The 16,743-nt window shown below is 61.5% G+C and overlaps 2 protein-coding genes across 4 annotated transcripts; one reads left to right on the top strand and one right to left on the bottom strand.

Annotated features, from left to right (window-relative positions):
- Window positions 1-1,049: 1,049 nt before the first annotated feature.
- GRINA (glutamate ionotropic receptor NMDA type subunit associated protein 1) lies at window positions 1,050-4,344 on the bottom strand. The gene is made up of 7 exons (XM_028533770.2): window positions 4,190-4,344; window positions 2,810-3,191; window positions 2,614-2,726; window positions 2,341-2,541; window positions 2,089-2,217; window positions 1,832-1,975; window positions 1,050-1,753 (listed from the first exon to the last, which is right to left on the bottom strand). Exons 2-7 carry the CDS (start codon window positions 3,165-3,167, stop codon window positions 1,604-1,606), a joined length of 1,095 nt encoding a protein of 364 aa, XP_028389571.1. The 5' UTR covers window positions 3,168-3,191; window positions 4,190-4,344; the 3' UTR covers window positions 1,050-1,603.
- PARP10 (poly(ADP-ribose) polymerase family member 10) lies at window positions 3,566-15,628 on the top strand. Of its 3 annotated transcripts, XM_036031591.1 has the most exons (12): window positions 3,566-3,793; window positions 4,691-6,898; window positions 7,055-7,236; window positions 7,322-7,576; window positions 7,649-7,885; window positions 7,967-8,568; window positions 8,685-8,891; window positions 9,014-9,110; window positions 9,433-10,047; window positions 10,147-10,280; window positions 14,713-14,887; window positions 14,963-15,628. In XM_036031591.1, the coding sequence occupies exons 3-12, from the start codon at window positions 7,062-7,064 to the stop codon at window positions 15,307-15,309; spliced, it is 2,844 nt and encodes a 947-aa protein (XP_035887484.1). In that variant the 5' UTR covers window positions 3,566-3,793; window positions 4,691-6,898; window positions 7,055-7,061; the 3' UTR covers window positions 15,310-15,628. The 3 variants fall into 3 exon arrangements, with proteins under 3 accessions (XP_035887484.1, XP_035887485.1, XP_035887483.1); XM_036031592.1 differs by lacking the exon at window positions 4,691-6,898 and having other exon boundaries at window positions 3,707-3,793; XM_036031590.1 differs by lacking the exon at window positions 3,566-3,793 and having other exon boundaries at window positions 4,445-6,898.
- The last annotated feature ends 1,115 nt before the right edge of the window (window positions 15,629-16,743 follow it).

The raw sequence follows: 16,743 nt of genomic DNA, 5'->3' as shown, positions 1-16,743 counted from the left end.
TATGGACCTGGCAGGGTGGTGGCCCAATGTGTGGGTCCCTTCACAGGTGCTGGGGTGATGGTGCCAGTTAGAGGAGAGGTTGATGGGTTCCCAGGGAGAAGGTGGAGGAGCCCCAGGAGGGTCCTCAAGTCAAGCTGGATGGAGGGAGGGTCCTGCAGGGAGAAGGCCGCAGTGAGGAGGGTCCACTGGGGTTAGCTTAGGAAGGCTCAGGGAAGGGAGGTCCTCAGATAGAGTGGGGTCTGGGGCAGCAAAGGGACCCCTCCGTGGGAGCCAGGGTGAGGCTATGGACAGCTAGCTGACATCTGAACACATACTCTAGAGGCAGGGTGTGGATGGGTGACGGCTCCAGAGTTATGGTGGCAAGAGCCACGAGTGAGGACATGCAGAACCAGCTGGGTCTGACAGCCCTTGAACGTGATGGTGGGGGGGGCGGCACAGGGCTGACAAGGCCAAGGGAAGGTGCTGGAGGTAGGCTGAGAGACCAACTGGCTGAGCCCTCAGTCTTTGTCCAGCTCTCCACTGGGGGCTCTAGTTTGCATGGTTCTCGTGGGGAGGGGGGAGGGGTATGCTGGGCAGCACTTCAGGTGCCCAAGGGTGGGCTCCCTGGGGGCCTTGCAGAGACAGGGAGAGTCAGAGAAGCATGACAGCCTGCCCAGGGCAGGGCAGTAACCTAGGCCACTGCCCCTCAGGCAACATGGTAAGGCTCTCACGTCACACTGTATAGTCAGTCACCAGGAATGAGTGGCAGATACAGCCAGGCCACTTACCATCATGTCACCCAGGTACCTTGCTTAACCTCCGGGAGCCTCAGAGGTCCCTGTCCATCAGCTGGGGATCCTGGTACATACCTTAGGACATGGCTGGGGAGATTGCAAGAAGGGAGGTGGAAGTGTGGATAGAGAAGGATCAGCTACTGCGGCCATTAACCCCCAGGACAAGCGAACCCCACCCTGAACACCTGGTCCTGCCGCCTTCAGCACCCTGGCGAGGCCCAGGCGCCTCCCCGTCCCCTGGAAGAAGTGGCGCTGAGAAGAGTGAGAAGGAGAGCACAGAGAGCAGAGGGTCCCGTTTATTGGAATTTTAAAGATAGCAGAACGAGAGGAAGGCATCCTTCTCCCCCCAAACATTTCATCCTCCCTGCCCTCGGGCCTCAGCACAGGGGTGAGGCCCTCAGCCCTCAGGCTCCCCAGAGGGCAGCACTCCAGGGTGGGTGTGAGGAGGGGAAGGGGATACGTTATGCCAGGCGGGGAGCTGGGACAGGAGGGGAGACGTGCACCCTCACCTCTTGGCTCGATCCCTGTCCCCTGGGACCTGGTGTTGCTCCCTGGGGTGGGCTGGCAGACAGGGCTCATGCAACAGTGAGTGGGCAGGAGGTGGCACAGAAATGCAGCCTCGCTGCCCTTTGGCAGGGTGGGGGGGCTAGAAGAGGCCATGCTGGCCACAGTGGGTCTAAACAGAAGTATCTGCAGTGTACACATAGGAAGGTTGGAGAGGGGCTCCCTCTGTCCCGGGCTGCGCCCAGGGAGAGAGAGGGGAGGTCCAGGTGGCACTGCCGTGCCAGCCACGCCACCTGCGTGGGGCCCCGCTGGAGCCAGGGCTCGGTCTACTCCTTGGCTCGGCCGATGATGGTGAGGATGTACAGGAAAATGTTGATGATGTCTGTGTACAGGTTCAGTGCCGCGAACACATACTCCTCTGGGCTCAGCGACAGCTGCTTGTTCCCCAGCAGCAGCTGGGTGTCCACTGCCAGGAACTGGGGGGACAGCACGCAGTGCTCGGGGACGGCTCGCCCACCCGCCCCCGCCCCCGCCCCGGGCAGCCCCTCACTCACGCAGGTGAAGAGCAGCGCGCCAAGGGAGGCATAGACAATCTCCAGGATGCGGTTGCGGATGAAGATGCAGAGGACGGCGAAGACGATCAGCACCACCATGCTCACCAGGAGCACGCCCATGCACGACGTGAAGTCGTAGCGGGTCTGTGGACACGGGGGACAGCAGGCCCTGGGTGCCCGCCCTGCAGGGCCCCAAGCCAGCAGCCCCACCTGGGGGCCCTCACACACGTGGGAAGGGGACCACCAGGACCCCTCACCTGCATGGAGAAGATGACCACCGTGAAGCAGACGGTCGTGGTGATGCCCACAGCCATGATGACCGCCTCAGTGTCGTAGAAGCTGGCGATCATGCCCACCATGTAGGACAGGCTGACGGTCAGGATGGACTGTGGGGAGACAAGGCCTTGGGTGTGGGGGCTGCTTCAGCCCCACCCCCTGTTAGTGCAAACTGTGCGTGTGGGGTGGGAAGGCTGAGCCGTGGGGGCCAGGGGCGCAGGTTTTGGGGTTACCAGTGCAACGAGGTTCCAGGGGTGCTTTCGCCGGAAGTCCCCACAGCAGCTGAGAACGATGAGGGAGATGAAGAAGACAGCATAGGAAACGTAGTACGTCCAGACATTCTCCCGGACGAAGCCCTTCACCTCCGTGACGAACGTGAACACGGCCACAGTGGACAGAGTCACGGACAGCTGCAGGGTCAGCACCAGGAACACCTGAGGAAGGGGCTGCTCAGAGCCTGCCCGGCGCCACTGCTCGGCCCCGCCCTACCCCAGCCCCAGGCCCACCTTCCGGATGAAGGCCTGGCGGATGCTTTTGTCATCCCAGTTGGTGGCAGGGAAGTCCTGGTTGTCATAGTAGGACGGGGGTCCCTCCTCGTGATAGTTCCCATGCTGAGGTGCTGAGGAGCAGGATGGGCTGGGTCAGAGCTACCTGCGGACGCCTGGAGCCCCTGCCCGCCCCGAGCCCCTGCGCGTTACTCACAGCCAGGGTCCTGGGCTGGGAAGGCCTGTGGTTGTCCATAGGGGTTGGGTGGGAAGGGGCTCTGCGGATACGGCCCCTGGGGGTAGCCCCCTTGGGGGTAAGGGCCCTGGGGGTAGCCCCCTTGGGGATAGGGACCCTGAGGGTAGCCCCCTTGGGGGTAGGGACCCTGCGGGTAACCCCCTTGGGGGTAGGGGCCCTGGGGATACCCTGGCTGGCCATAGGGGGAAGGCTGGAACGGGGGTTGTGGGTAAGAGGTCCCAGGATAGGGAGGCATGGAGGGCTGGGGCCCCCCAGGATATCCAGGGTTGGGGGGGGGATAGTTGTCCCCAGACACCAAGAAACTCTTCTCATGAGGCATGGCCTCAGGTTCTGTGGTCTCCCCCTAGAGGAAAGAGAGAGAACAGTCAGCCCTGGGGGCACTAGTCCCCCGATCAGCCTGGGGCTGCCCCACCTGCTGCAGGAAACTGAAACCGGTCTCAAGAAGGGGAATTCATGACCTTTGTCCCCGGTCAGTCAGTCGGGAGCCCGGGACAGAGGGGCCAGGAGAGCGGGGCGGGGTGGTACCAGGTGGGCGGCTGGGCCTGGGGCTTCTGGCTAGAGGCTGCTCTAGGCCAATCCCGAAGGTGGAGGAGGGGTGGAGGAGGAGATAGCTGTCAGTCTCGGGATTTGGGGCTCCGGTTGTTTCTTAGAAGCAAGTGGAAGGGCCTTCTCACCGATCTGGGGTCTCCCGGTCGGAGCCGCCAGGTCGGGACTGGGGGCGCGGTCGGGAGGTGTGGGGTGTGCCCGGACCCTCCCCTTAGCATCCCGCCCCTTAAGCCGCTTTGAGGGGCCAGAGCCGGCGGCTATTTCTATCCTACGAAATCCGCAGGCCATCTGTGAGCGGCGAGAGCCCTGACCCCTCTCGGAGAGCAGGGCCCGTCCGTCCCTCGCTCCCGGGGTGGGGGCAGCAGGCCTGGATCGGCTGCCGGGGTGCCTGCCAGTGGGGTACGCCAGGAACAGCGGGGTGCGGGGGTGTGTGGGGGATGGAAGGGACCCGAGGGCGTGCGGAGAAACAAAGCAGGCGTGGGGGCGAAGCGAACGGGGGCGGCGGCCACCGAACCTGCTTCGAGGGCAGGGCGGGCCCTTCTGCCCGGTCGGTCGGCGGGCGCTCGGGCCGCGGGTCCCGCCACCACCGCAGCGCATCGCCACCTCCCTCCCGCTCCAGGCCGCGGGTCCTCGACCCCTGGCCACCGCCCCAGCCCCAAGCGGGCTGCGAGCCCCGGCCAGACCGACCGACTGACCCACGGTGGCGCCGCTCGGCTACGCAGGGTCCATGCGGGGGCGGGGGCGGCCGACCCCGAGGTTCAGCAGGTAGACGCGTAGCTTGGGCCGGGGACTCACCACTCGCGGGGCTTCTCAGGACGGTGCGCACGGTGTCCGCTGTGCGGCCGCGCGGTCGATGGCCGCTGCGCCCGCACCCAAACCCGCAACCGCTCCGCAGCCGGCTTGGCTGGGCCTGCGCCTGCGGCTGGGAAGACGCAGCGGGGCCTTGTGACGGAGCGGGGCCGGGCGCGGGGCGGGGCCGGACGGCGTGGGCGGGGCCAAGCGGGCGCGGGGCGGAGCCGCCGCGGCTAATGTGGGGCTTCTGCTCCGAGGACTCGACTCGCTGCGCCGCCGTACTGGCTCCTTTCGGAGTTCTAGGCCCAAGACCCGCGTCCCACAAAGTCCGCCGAGGAGTGGGCTTGGGCCGTGGGGGCTGAAGCCGCCGGGAGGCAGAGGTCTGTCAGGCCAATTTGGTTCAGAGAGCTGAGAAATTTATTCCTAAACCTGGGATTACTGAGCGTGCCAAGAACTCTGCATCCTTTCCCGGGTTAAAAACACCGCTTTCCCTTTTCATTCAAGGCTATCCCCGATCAGGAGGCCTGATCATGCAGTTGCTCCGTCATCTGTGCCAGTCACGGAAAGCAAACTGCTCCAGGACCCATAGGAGACCTTTCAGCCTCACCGTTTTCACCACACCTCCACTACCGCCCGGCTTCAACCCTTAGCCCTGTTTCACTGCGAAGGGGCTGAGGTTTAGAGGCGTCCCAGGACTGGGACTCCCCTCAGCTCCAGCGGTCCTCCTGAGCAGGTGCTGACCGCTGCAACCGGGGACACTCCCTGCTGCAGCGCCTCTCCACCTGGGGCCTGGGGACCTTGCTGTGCTCCTGGCTCTTGCACGGTTGTCCTCCCCCAGGCCCCGCAGTGGTCTGGAAAAGGCTCTGTCCTGTGTCGGTGGTGTGCTGGCTCCACGTTGGGTCTGGCGAGGGGAAGCCCTGATTGGCACCTTCCACACGACAGAGTGTAAGCTGCCACCAGTCTAACGACTGGTTCATGACAGTTCAGTAATCTGGTCGTGACGTGAGCTGCCCCAGGGCACCGCTGCCTGGCTGGCCCTCTGCAGCAGGAAGCAGCATAATAAAGAAATTACACAGCATCTTAGGAGGTGGAGCGTTCTCTGAGGAGAGAAAATATAGGGCAGGCAGGGACACATTGGTGCTTTGTGGAACTGAAAGTTCATACAATTTCAGGAAATGATAAAAAATGACAAATATGGAGTTGAGGTCAGGGCCTTTGAAATGGCCTGTATAAGGTCCTTAAAGACTTTTAGCTTCAAGTTAAATCTGCAACTAAGGGTGGGTAAGGGGCAGCGTGGCCAGGTGGCTCTGTGGAAAAGGCCAGTGCAAGGATGTTGAGGTGGGGGCAGTCAGTTGCATGGGTGGAAGAGGCTGGACCTGGCTGAGTATGGGGAGCCCAGGGGATGGAACCACGAAGGGCCCTGGGGCTCTGTCAGGCTGGGCCTGGCAGGCCCTCCAAAGGACTTCGGCTTTTAGTGTGAGTGACTCTGGCTTTCACCATGGCCCAAGCTGTAGCAGCTTGGAGCCCCTTTACAAGGCTCACTCTGCCTGCTCTGTCGAGGAGGGACAGTGGGGGAGGGTGGGTGTGGCAGAGGGAGACTAGTTAGAAGGCTAGAAAGTTAGTGACCCAGGTGAGAGATGATGGCGGTCAGACCGGGGTGCGGGCAGCCACGGAGCCAGGTGTACTGCTGGGAGTGTAGACTGGGCAGGTCCTCAGTCCCCTGGCAGAGCAGCAGGGGTGGAGGCTGGTGGGTAAATGGGAGGTGGGGGGTAGAGCAGAGAGAGCAGAGTCTTGGGCACACCTCCCTGAGAGGCTGGAAGCAAATGGAGCATGGGCCAAGAGGGAGCCGGCTTCTAAAGGTGCAGCCCGGCCGTGAGCACTACTGCGGGCCTGTCTGTGCCTCCATCTCCTGCTCTGTGACGAAGATTTCCAGCATCAAGGCACAATGCCTGCACCTTCTGGGGCTCCATGGTGACAGTGACGATGACGATGAGGATGAGGATGTCAAATGGGAAGACTGGGTGGGTGCATGGACCAGGGCAGAGAGACCCAGGGAAGCGGGTAGAGGAGGCAGAGGAAGGCTATGCTGGGAAGCACTTGACCTACAAGGTCAAGTGTGAGAGCTGCTCCCCTGCTAGATATGAAGGGTGAGGAGTAAGTCTGGGGAGGTTCCTGGGGAGAGTTGAAAGCAAGCCTGAGACAGGGGTGTGCCTAGAGACCCAAGATGCTTCTGCTGTTGGGGAGGGAACACAGAGGCTTGAGGTCCCTGCTTAGGAGGCAGTGACTGGAGCCCCCTGGTGGATTTAGTAGGGAGGGTGATTGGCCATTTTTGGGTTCACAGGGAGAGGACAGCAGGAGCAGAGGACAGCCAGTGGGCCACTCCCCCTACCCTGTGGGTCACCGGGCTGGGGTGGGACAATGGGGCTGATGGGCTGGACCAACAGGTCATGCCCAGCCAACACCTGGTCGCTAGGGTCTCTTTGGGCTGAGGAACTGCGGTAGGGTGGAAGATTCTGCAGGAGGGCCTGCCGGTAGGAAGGGAAGCAGCACCTCCTGGGCAGCCACCCCGCCCAGTGCGTCAGGCCCCTCCCTTCTTCCTTCCCTCAGACAGTTTCACTTTTGTTTTCTGGTCCCTGGCCTCCTGACTTCCGTGCAGGATCCAGAGTCCTAGCTAAAGGCGTGGGCTGGGGAGGCCCAGGCATTCCACGCAGTGTAAGTGTGGAATGTGGGCTGCTCAAGATGGAGGGGGGTGTCAGGGAATGCTGTGGGGGGAGGGAGAAGCAGGGCTGGAGGGGGCTGGGAGGGGGTGGGACCGGACTGTGGCGTGGCTACCCTACACCCCCCGCCCCTGCCCTGTCCTTGCCCTAGGGTTGCAATGGCAGAGGCAGAGGAGGCGGGGGCGGCAGTGGAGCTCAGCGGGCTGCCCCCCAATATCCCCGATGAGTTGCTCATGCTCTACTTCGAGAACCACCGACGCTCTGGGGGGGGACCTGTGCTGAGCTGGCAGAGACTTGGCCATGGGGGTGTGCTCACTTTTCAAGAGCCTGCAGGTGAGGAGGCTGATGGGAAGGGAAGCCTGGGCACCTCATGGGCCGCCGGCACTGACACCCCACCCCACCCCGCCCCCGCCCACAGACGCAGCGAGGGTCTTGGCCCAGAAGGAGCACTTGCTACCAGGTGCTCGGCTGAGCGTGCGGCCAGCCCCGCCTCGTGCCCCTGCACGCCTCCTGCTCCAAGGACTGCCCCCTGGCACTGCGCCCCAGCACCTGGAGCAGCACGTCCAGGCCCTGCTGCATGCCATGGGGCACCCAGAGCAGCCCTGCCATGTCCTGGCCAGTCCCCGACCAGACAGGGCCCTGGTCCAGCTGCCCAAGCCCCTCTCTGAGGCAGGTGAGAGGGGGCAGAGGAACAGGCGGGTCTGTTAGGGAAGATGCCCTGAGCCAACGTGAACCTTCTCCACAGACATCCGTGTGCTGGCGGAGCAGGTCCAGGCCCTGGGCCTGGATGGGGCTGACGTATCCCTGGCGAGGGTGCCCCAGGCCCGAGCGGTGCGTGTGGTGGGGGGCACCTCGCCTGTGGACCCTCTGTTGCTGGAGCTGTACCTGGAGAACGAGCGCCGGAGCGGCGGGGGGCCCCTGGAGGGCCTGCGCAGCCTGCCGGGGCAGCTGGGCACCGTGGTCACTTTCCAGCAGTGGCAGGGTGAGTAGGGCTAGATGGACTTGGCCCACGTCCCCTCCCTCAGACCACTGACGGGCCTCCTGTCCTCTCCCTTCCCTCCAGTGGCTGAACGGGTGCTGCAGCAGGACCACTGCCTACAGGGCTTGGAGCTGAGTCTGGTCCCCCACTACAGCGTCCTAGAGCCCGAGGAGCTTGCTGGGGACCCCAGTGGAGGGGACCACTTGGCTGACTTCGGGGCTGGGGCCACAGAGCACGCTCTCCTGGAGGCTGGAGGACCAGAGAGGGCGCTGAAGGGTATAGAGACAGTGACCTTGGGCTCTGAGGAGGCAACAGGCCAGCCAGGAGCCTCTCTAAGGACAGACCCCATAGGGCCTCTGGGCCAGGCCAGGCCAGTCATCTTGGAGCCCGCGGGGGCTTTGGAACAGGACGGGAAGGAAAGCCTGGAGCCCGTGGGGTATCCAGGGCAGGCAGGAGTGCTAAGCCCGAGGCCTGTAGGGTCTCCAGGCCCAGTGGGCCCAACGGAGCGTTCCATGGGGTCTCCGGAGCAGGTGGGCTCACCGGAGCAGGAGGAGCTGGCGGAGATGGTGCTGTTGATGGAGCCGGGGGCCATGCGCTTCATACAGCTCTATCACGGGGACCTCCTTGCTGGCATGGGAGACATCGCCCTCTTCCCACTGGAAGGATCAGACATGACTGGCTTTCGGGTGAGTATTCCTCACCTTTGAGGATTCCTCACCTTTGGCCCCATTTGCTGGGGGCTCTGGGTACCTTTCTTATGCCCTGAACCTGTGAACTGCCCCCCACCCCAATGGTCCTGCAGCTCTGCGGAGCCCAGGCCCCATGCCAGGCAGCCCAGGAGTTTCTGCAAAGTCTGCTAGGCAGCCTGAGCTGCCATGCGCTGAGCCTGAAGCACCCAGGCAGTGCCCAGTTCCTGCTGGGCCCCGAGGGGCAGCACCTTCTCCAGGAGCTGGAGGCTCGGTTCCAGTGTGTCTTTGGGACGGAGCGTCTGGACATGGACTCTGCACAGGTAGAGTTGGAGCCTGCCCCGCGCCTCCCCTTCCTCACCCCTCAGCCTGGTGCCTCCCCCGCTGCTGCTCAGAGGCCTGGGAGCGGCGTGGCCCAGGGGACCCTAACATTCTCTCCTGGCAGGTGGACCTTCCCGAGGCCCTCCAGGCCGTCCCTGGCCAGCCCCACTCTCTGTGGCCCCCGGAGAGCACAGGCAGTGACCAGGAGAATCTGAGCCTAGGTAGGGCTCCCTGGGGATACCCAGCATATGCCTTGCCCCCTCCCTTTGAAAAGATTTTATTTATTTATTTTTAAAGAGAGGAAGGGAGGGAGAAAGAGATGGAAACATCAATGTGTGGTAGCTTCTTAAGCACCCCCGACTGGGGACCTGGTGTTGTGGCCCTTTCTTGACCTCATCCTCTGCCCTGCTCTTCACTCCCACCTGTCTGGTGATCCCATACCTCCTAACGCCCCCATCTTCATCCATTCTCTGACACTTCCTATCCTGCAGCCCCACCCTGGCTGGGCTTGACCCCTTACCTAGTGATGCTCTCTGTCCCCAGAGAAGGTTCGAGAGCGGCTGGCCACCCTGGAGGGCCTGGACAGGGAGGGCAGGCCGTCCCCGGAGCCCTGGGAGGAGGAGCCTGAGGAGCAGCCAGAGGAGGAGCCTGCACCTGGGTTCGAGGAGGAGCTCCCAGCCCCAGGCACCGGGGCCCCTGGGCAGCTGGAGGAGGAAGCCGCACTGCAGCTGGCTCTCCACCGGTCACTGGAGCCGCAAGACCAGGTGGCTGAGCAGGAGGAGGCTGCTGCACTGCAGAAAGCACTGGCCATCTCCCTGCTGGAGCCAACCGCACTGGAGGGTGGGGGCACGGGGGGCCAGGCCCAGCTGGCGGTGCATGTGGCCTTTGAGCAGGACTTGGAAGAGCTGGACCGGGCCTTGGGAGCTGCCTTGGAGGTGCACCTCCGAGAGGAGACAGTGGGGCTTCGGGGCCACGTGCTGCCCGCAGACCTGCGTGCCCGCCTAGAGCGGTGCCACGGCGTGAGTGTTGCCCTTCAGAATGACTGCGCTGTCCTCCGTGGCTTTGGGGTCCAGCCCGTCTGTGCGGCCCGCCACTTAGCAGCGCTGCTGGCCGGCCCCTGGGATCCAAGTTTGGCCTTGGAGGCGTCCAGCACCCCCCGTGAGTTGGCACCTGGGACGGGGGGAGGGTGGAGTTGGCCAGCTCTCAGGGACCCCCAGCCCCAGGCATGGCCTAGGTCCTCTCTCTCCCCTGCGACAGTGCCACCGCAGAGGCTGGAGGGGCCCTTGGGCAGGCTGGAGTGTCTGGCGGAGAGCAGCCAGGAGTTCCAGGCGGTGGTGCAGGCCTTCTACGACACCCTGGACACTTTCCACAGGAGGATCCGCGTCATCCGGGTGAGTCCAGGCTCCGTCTCCTCAGCCTCTTGGCCTCCTGGGCTCATGGGACCGTTTTCATCTTGCAGAGCCTGTGGGCTGTCCATCTTGCCTGTCAATCTTGCCTGTCAGGGTCCGCTGGCCTGGAGCTGCCTGGTGTGAGGCAGGCTGGAAGCTGGGGGTGGGGAGCAGGGAGTACCCTCTGGTCCCTGCCCAGAGGGTGTTCACAAAGTCTGGGTTGGGGAGACGAGGGCTTAGAGGTTGGGGGTCCCGGGGTTTGAAAGGTTTGAGCAAGTTTCTGCTTTGCCACTTACACGAGGGTGTGACCGTCTCTGTGTCGTTTCCTCATCCGGAGCACAGGGTGGGGACGCCATCTCACGGCTGTTGTGAGGACTGCACGTGCTGGCCGGGGGCTCTCCTGCCTCCACGGCCGGTGGGCTCCAGCAGGAGGGGGGACTGCAGCGCCACAGCTGCCTCCTGTGTTTTACTTGCTAAGTGTGGCCACTCCGAGCACGAGGTGCCTCACGAAAGGCTGGGACCGACGGGTGGGAGCCAGAGCGAAACCCCAGGAGTGCAGGGAGGAGAGGCTGAGACGGGACCCTTGAGGCGGGGAGGGGAGTTGGAGGGCAGGGAGGTCCAGAACATCTTCGTGGCCAGAGGAAAGGACTGGGGAGGAGGCTCTGCCGGCCGCTCAGCTGTCTGGAGCTGAAGCTGGGCTGGCGGATGAGGAGTGACTGGAAGGTGAGGGCAGGAACCGGTCTGAAATGAGCTGGCTGTGAAAGGAAGGAAGGGGACGGGGGTGCCAGGAGCAGAGAGCAGGGCTGCGTTCTTACGAGGGAAGGGGCGATGAGAGCTGGTTCCTTGTGCCAGTGGTGCCAGGCGAATGCTTGGCTCTCGGTGCGAAAAGCTGTGGGTAGGCCCAACAGCCTCGGCAACCTGGAGCTGGTTAGAAAGGCAGAAGCTCTGGCCTTCCCCAGGCCTGGCCCTGTTCTCCACCACCATCTGCCACCGTCCGCCACCACCCGCCCCACTGCTTTCCTGGAGGTGACTGATAAGCTTCGGACCGAGCATTTCCCTCCATTCCTGGACCTAGCAGCTGTCCTGTCCGAGCTGTGGGAGAGGAGGGCTGTGATGGCAGTCACACCCCCGAGTCCCCAGCCGATGTTGTCAGCTACGTGCTCTTTGAGTCTTCCCGGCAGCACCGTCTGGCTCTGGAGGGTGCACTTGAGTGTTTCCCCCGCACTGAGCTTTGGAAACCATTGCTCGCCCTCCTGGGTGGAAGGAAGGGACGGCCTGCCTTCCACTCTCTTTTCTCCTCCATCCTCCCTCTCACACGTGGCCGGTCACGTCCTCTTCGTTCTGCTGTCAAGGTGGGCATGTGGGCTTCCTCCCGTTGTGTGGCCACCACAGAGCTCCGTCCTTGGACGGGAGGCTGATGGGCAGACAATGGTAATGGAGATATACACCATCGAGCCATAGGGACCACGGGGAAATGGAATCCCGGTGATTAAAACTGGGTTACACGGAAGAGGATATTCCAGGGTTCAGGGACTAACAGCTCTCAATTCTTCTCACTTTCCCCATTTTTTTCTGTGCTGGGCTTGGCTGCTGGGTCGCCCTTCATCGCCCCCCCCCCTCCCACCGGTCAGCCTCTTGCATAGATCTTTTTTCTGTTCAGTAGAAGTATCTCCTTCAGTGGGCAGTACCCATATTGGACTTTTAAGTGTAGTTTGCCTTTTACAATTAGGGTTAATTTGCAACTATAACTTGATAATGGTGTCAACTGTTCTTTTTCAAGCAAAAGTTACATGTGTTTACTTAAGACGTTTCTATCAACTTAACTGATCACGGCTGGTTCTTGCCTATCTTCATGTGTCCTGATTTTGTCCTCACCGCTCACAGTCTGGCTGGGTGTAGTGTTCAGGGTCCAGATACGTCTTCCTCCGGGTCTTGGAATGATATTACTCTTTTTCTTTTCCTTTAAATTTTTTTGCTCTTGGAAAGTTTAAAAAAAAAGTTCTCAACGGTCTCTTAGCACCCAGTGTTGGCGGCGAGTAGCCCGGTGTAAGAATGTGAGACTTCCCGTTCTTTTTTCCATTTCTGCGTTGACGTTGGTGTGCACGTGGGTGTTAGTAGTCTTTCGCTTTGAAGGTTGGTGTCTTCTGGCGGGCAGGTGCCAGGGATGCGTCGCTCCCCATGGTCCTTGTGATCTCAGGGATCCTTTCCACCCGAAGATGCCACCTTGGGCTCAGGGAAACCGTCTTCCGTCAGTGCCTCCCTTGCTCCTGTCACCTTCTGCCCTGTCCCAGTGGAGTCCCTGTCACACAGTCCCTCTCCCACCTGCCCTCTGGCAGTCTCAGTCTTTTTTCTTTAGCTCTGGGTCCCTCCTGAACTCCATCTCCACGATCCTACTATTCGGCCTACCCGCATAATAGATTTGATTGAGCAATTTCATTCTTTTAAACAAATTTAAAGTTTTTTATCGTTGTTCAATTATAGGTGTCCCCATTTTTTTTGCTATTGCTCTCCCCTGCCCTGCCCACCCCCCCACATTCAATCACCCCCCTATTGTCCTGGTCCCTGGGTCCTTTATGCATGTTCCTGGACTTGACCCTTCTCCTTCTTTCCCCCCTTCTCCCCGTCCCCCTTCCCTACTGGCCACTGTCAGTTTGTTCTTTATTTCCATGTCTCTGGTTTTATTTTGCTCACTTGTTTGTTTTGTTGATTAGGTTCCACTTATAGGTGAGATCATATGGTATTTGTCTCCCACCACCTGGCTTATATCACTTAGCACAATGCTCTCCAGCTCCGCCCATGCTATTGAGAAGGGTAGGAGCTGCTTCTTTCTCTCTGCTGCGTAGAATCCCACTGTGTAAAAGTACCACAGTTTTTTGATCCACTCATTTACTGATGGGCACTTAGGTTGCTTCCAGCACTTGGCTATTGTAAATAGTGCTGCTATGAACATTGGGGTACATAGGTTCTTCTGAATTGGTATTTCAGGATTCTTAGGGTATAATTCCAGCAGTGAAATTGCTGGGTCAAAAGACAGTTCCATTATTAGTTTTTTTTTAAGGAAATTCCATACTGCTTTCCACAGTGGCTGCACCAGTCTGCATTCCCACCAACTAGGGAATGTACTAGGGTTCTCTTTTCTCTGCATTCATTAGCACTTGTTTATTTATTTGTTTATGATGGCCACTCTGACTGGTGTAAAGTGGTATCTCACTGTGGCTTATTTTTAAAAATTTAATTAATTAATTAATTAATTAATTAACTTTTAGAGAGGGGAAGGGAGAGAGAAAGAGGGAGAGAAACATCAATATGTGATTACCCCTTGTGTGCCTCCTACTGGGGATCTGGACTGTAACCCAGGCATGTGCCCTGTCTGGTAATTGAACCAGCAACCCTTTGATTCACTGGCCTGCACTCAGTTCATTGAGCCACAGCAGCAGGGCTCATTGTGGTTTGAGTTTGCCTCTCTCTGATGGCTAGTGATGCTGAGTATCGTTTCATATGTCTATGGGCCCTCAGTATGTCTTCCTTGGAGAAGTGTCTGTTCAGGTCCTTTGCCCATCTTTAAATTTGATTGTTTGTTTTCCTGGTGTGGACTTGTATACGTTCTTTAAAATTTTTTTAATATTTTTTATTATTTTAAAAAAAGATTTTATATATTTATTTTTAGAGACAGGGGGAAGGGAGGGAGAAAGAGAGGGAGAGAAACATCATGTGCTGTTGCCTCTCGCATGCCCCCAACTGGGGACCTGGCCTGCAACCCAGGCATGTGCCTTGACTGGGAATTGAGCTGGTGACCCTTTGGTTCACAGGATGCCACTTAATCTACTGAGCCACACCAACCAGGGCTAAAAAAATTTTTATGTATTTTAAAGTTAATTGTTCACCAATTCCATTCTTAAGGTAGGAACTTGCTAATTTTCAGAGTATTTCTTTTTCACATTAGAAAGTCTTGTTTAATGGACATAACATTCTTCTGCATCCCCTCTGCAGAGACTAGTTAGAATTTCTTTAGAAACTCTGTGTGAGTCCCAGAAGCTGGCCCACGGCTGACTGTTTGTCTGGTCACCTGGGCTCCCCAGCACAGAGTGTCCAGGTGTGTCTCTTGGTGTTGGGAGCAAAGCCCTGTGGGCAGAGTGGGCACCTGGCTCAGCTTGTCCGTACAGAGGCCCGGCTGTGGATGCCGAGATCCCGTGAGTGGTCGGGTTTGCTCACCTGCAGGCCTCCCTGGGAGCCCTCCAGTGCCACTAGGAGCCCCGTCGAGGTCGCTAATGTCCGCCTAATGTCTGCTGCTAGACAGAGCACGATCGGAGCTGTGCCGTCTCCCCAGGCCCTGACCTCCAACACGGGAGTCTTGATTTCCTGGCTCAGCTCAGTCCCGTCGGCCCCAGACCCGGGTGTGGGTGTGTGTGCAAACAGCCCTGTCATCTCCTGGCAGGTGGAACGCGTGCTGCACCCGCTGCTGCAGCAGCAATACGAGCTGCACCGAGAGCGCCTGGAGCAGCGCTGCGAGCGGCGCCCGGTCGAGCACGTCCTGTACCACGGCACGTCCGCGGCCGCCGTCCCAGACATCTGCGTGTACGGCTTCAATCGCAGCTTCTGCGGCCGCAACGGTGAGGCCTGGGTAGGGCAGAGGCGCGGGCTCTGCCGCCCTGCGCGACTCTGACCCCAGCCTGTCCCGCCCACAGGCACGCTGTACGGGAAGGGCGTGTACTTCGCCAAGCGCGCTTCCCTGTCGGTGCAAAACCGCTACTCGCCCCCCAGTGCCGACGGCCACAAGGCAGTGTTTGTGGCGCGGGTGCTGACCGGCGACTACGGCCTGGGAAACCGCGAGCTGCGGGCGCCCCCTCAGCGGGCCCCGGGCCACGTGCTCCCGCGTTACGACAGCGCCGTGGACTGCCTCCGCCAGCCCAGCATCTTCGTCATCTTTCATGACACCCAGGCTCTGCCCACCCACCTCATCACGTGCGAGCACATACCGCGGGCCCCCTCCGGGAACCCCTCTGGACCTTTGGCCCACTCCGCGGCCACCTAACCCGAGAGGCCCCCTCGGCCCTGCCTCTGGCCTCCCGCTCCCCGGGCTCCGGCTCCATCCCCACACAGCCTCACAGATCCCTCCGCTGCCTGAGCTCCCGCCTCCTGCTGCGCCCCTTCCTCCTGTCGCGGAGCTGCGACCCGCGGGGCGACTAGGAGGGCGGGGGCGCGGTCCCCTCGGCGGCCGACCCAACCACCAGGGGTCAGCAGAGCCCAGGCGGAGGGCGGATGGCCGGACCCCGCCCGCCGAGGCCGGACTTTGCCCGAGCGGGACGCTGTAATTTGAATAAACGAGAAACCGGGTGGAGGAACCTGCTGGAGCTCGGAGTCCGACCTGTGTTGCAAGGCGGGAGGGACCTCTACGTGGCTAGTGGCAGGGGCCAAAGGGCAGACCCCAATGACCCTTTGGGGAGGTCCTGGGCCGCCCGCCGAGGCCCGACCCAGCGCGCACCCGAGCGACCCCACGTAGCCTTAGTGTCAAGCACGCGCCCCCAACAAAGTCTCCTTGCCGACCGACCCGCCCTGAACGCGCTGGGAGGTGGCGGGGCGGGGCTGGCGATAGGGGGGGTGCGCGGTGGGAGCGCTGAGGTGGAGCCACACTGGTGCTCCAGCCCCGCCGCTTCCGTGAGCCCCTGGCCCTCACGCACTCGGGCACCCGGATCCTACGGGCGGCGCTCGGTTTGGAACCGGGGCGGGGCTCCGGGCTCGCCCCGCCTGCGTCGCCTCCGCGACTCTCCGGGTGCAAGCAGTCTGGCTGCGGCGGCCGAGCCTAGCCGAGCTGAGCCACCAGGCACGTATGACTGGGGCGGGATGGAGAGGCGCGCGGTGTGCGGGTGCTTCGGGGTGGGCTGGGAGCCATCCGTCCGCAGGCGTTCAGTAACGAGGGGCTGCGTCGCGGCCCATCCTGCCTCCGGAGGACACCACCTCTCAGGGCCGGAGACTGCGGAACTGGTCGGGCGGTGCCCAGGGTGTGGGCAGGAAAGATCGTTGGGGAGGCTCGGCTGGCCGCAGGGTGCCGGGCGGGGGGCTGAAGCAAAGGGGGTGGAGGAGGCTGTGGAAGGCGGGGCAGAGTGGTCCCCAGGTCGGTGCCCCCTGTCTCCTTCCCAGCCCTTAGCTTGAGGGCCGAGGCACAGAGCCCACATTGTGCCCCCACGCCACCCCACCCCCGCCGGGACAGAGCTCCATTCACCTCCCGCACGCCAGCGCTCTTGGAGATGGGTAGCTGAGGAGTGTGCGCGAGTGGGTGTGCGTGCGCTCTGGCAGCGCCGGCGGTGCGTGTGTGCGCGCACTCAGAGTGGGCTGCCGGAGCGGCGGCCCGGGCTCCCAGCCCTGCCGCAGCGAGCTGGTGCGGCCCACGGCACTGCGGCTCCAGCTATTTATAGGCGTACACTGCGGAGACCACGGTGGGACTGCGCGGGGCTGGGGCTGGGGCTGG

This window comes from Phyllostomus discolor, chromosome 7, assembly GCF_004126475.2.
Source record: "Phyllostomus discolor isolate MPI-MPIP mPhyDis1 chromosome 7, mPhyDis1.pri.v3, whole genome shotgun sequence".
NCBI lineage: Eukaryota > Metazoa > Chordata > Mammalia > Chiroptera > Phyllostomidae > Phyllostomus > Phyllostomus discolor.
This window is presented reverse-complemented; position numbering and strand designations above follow the sequence as displayed.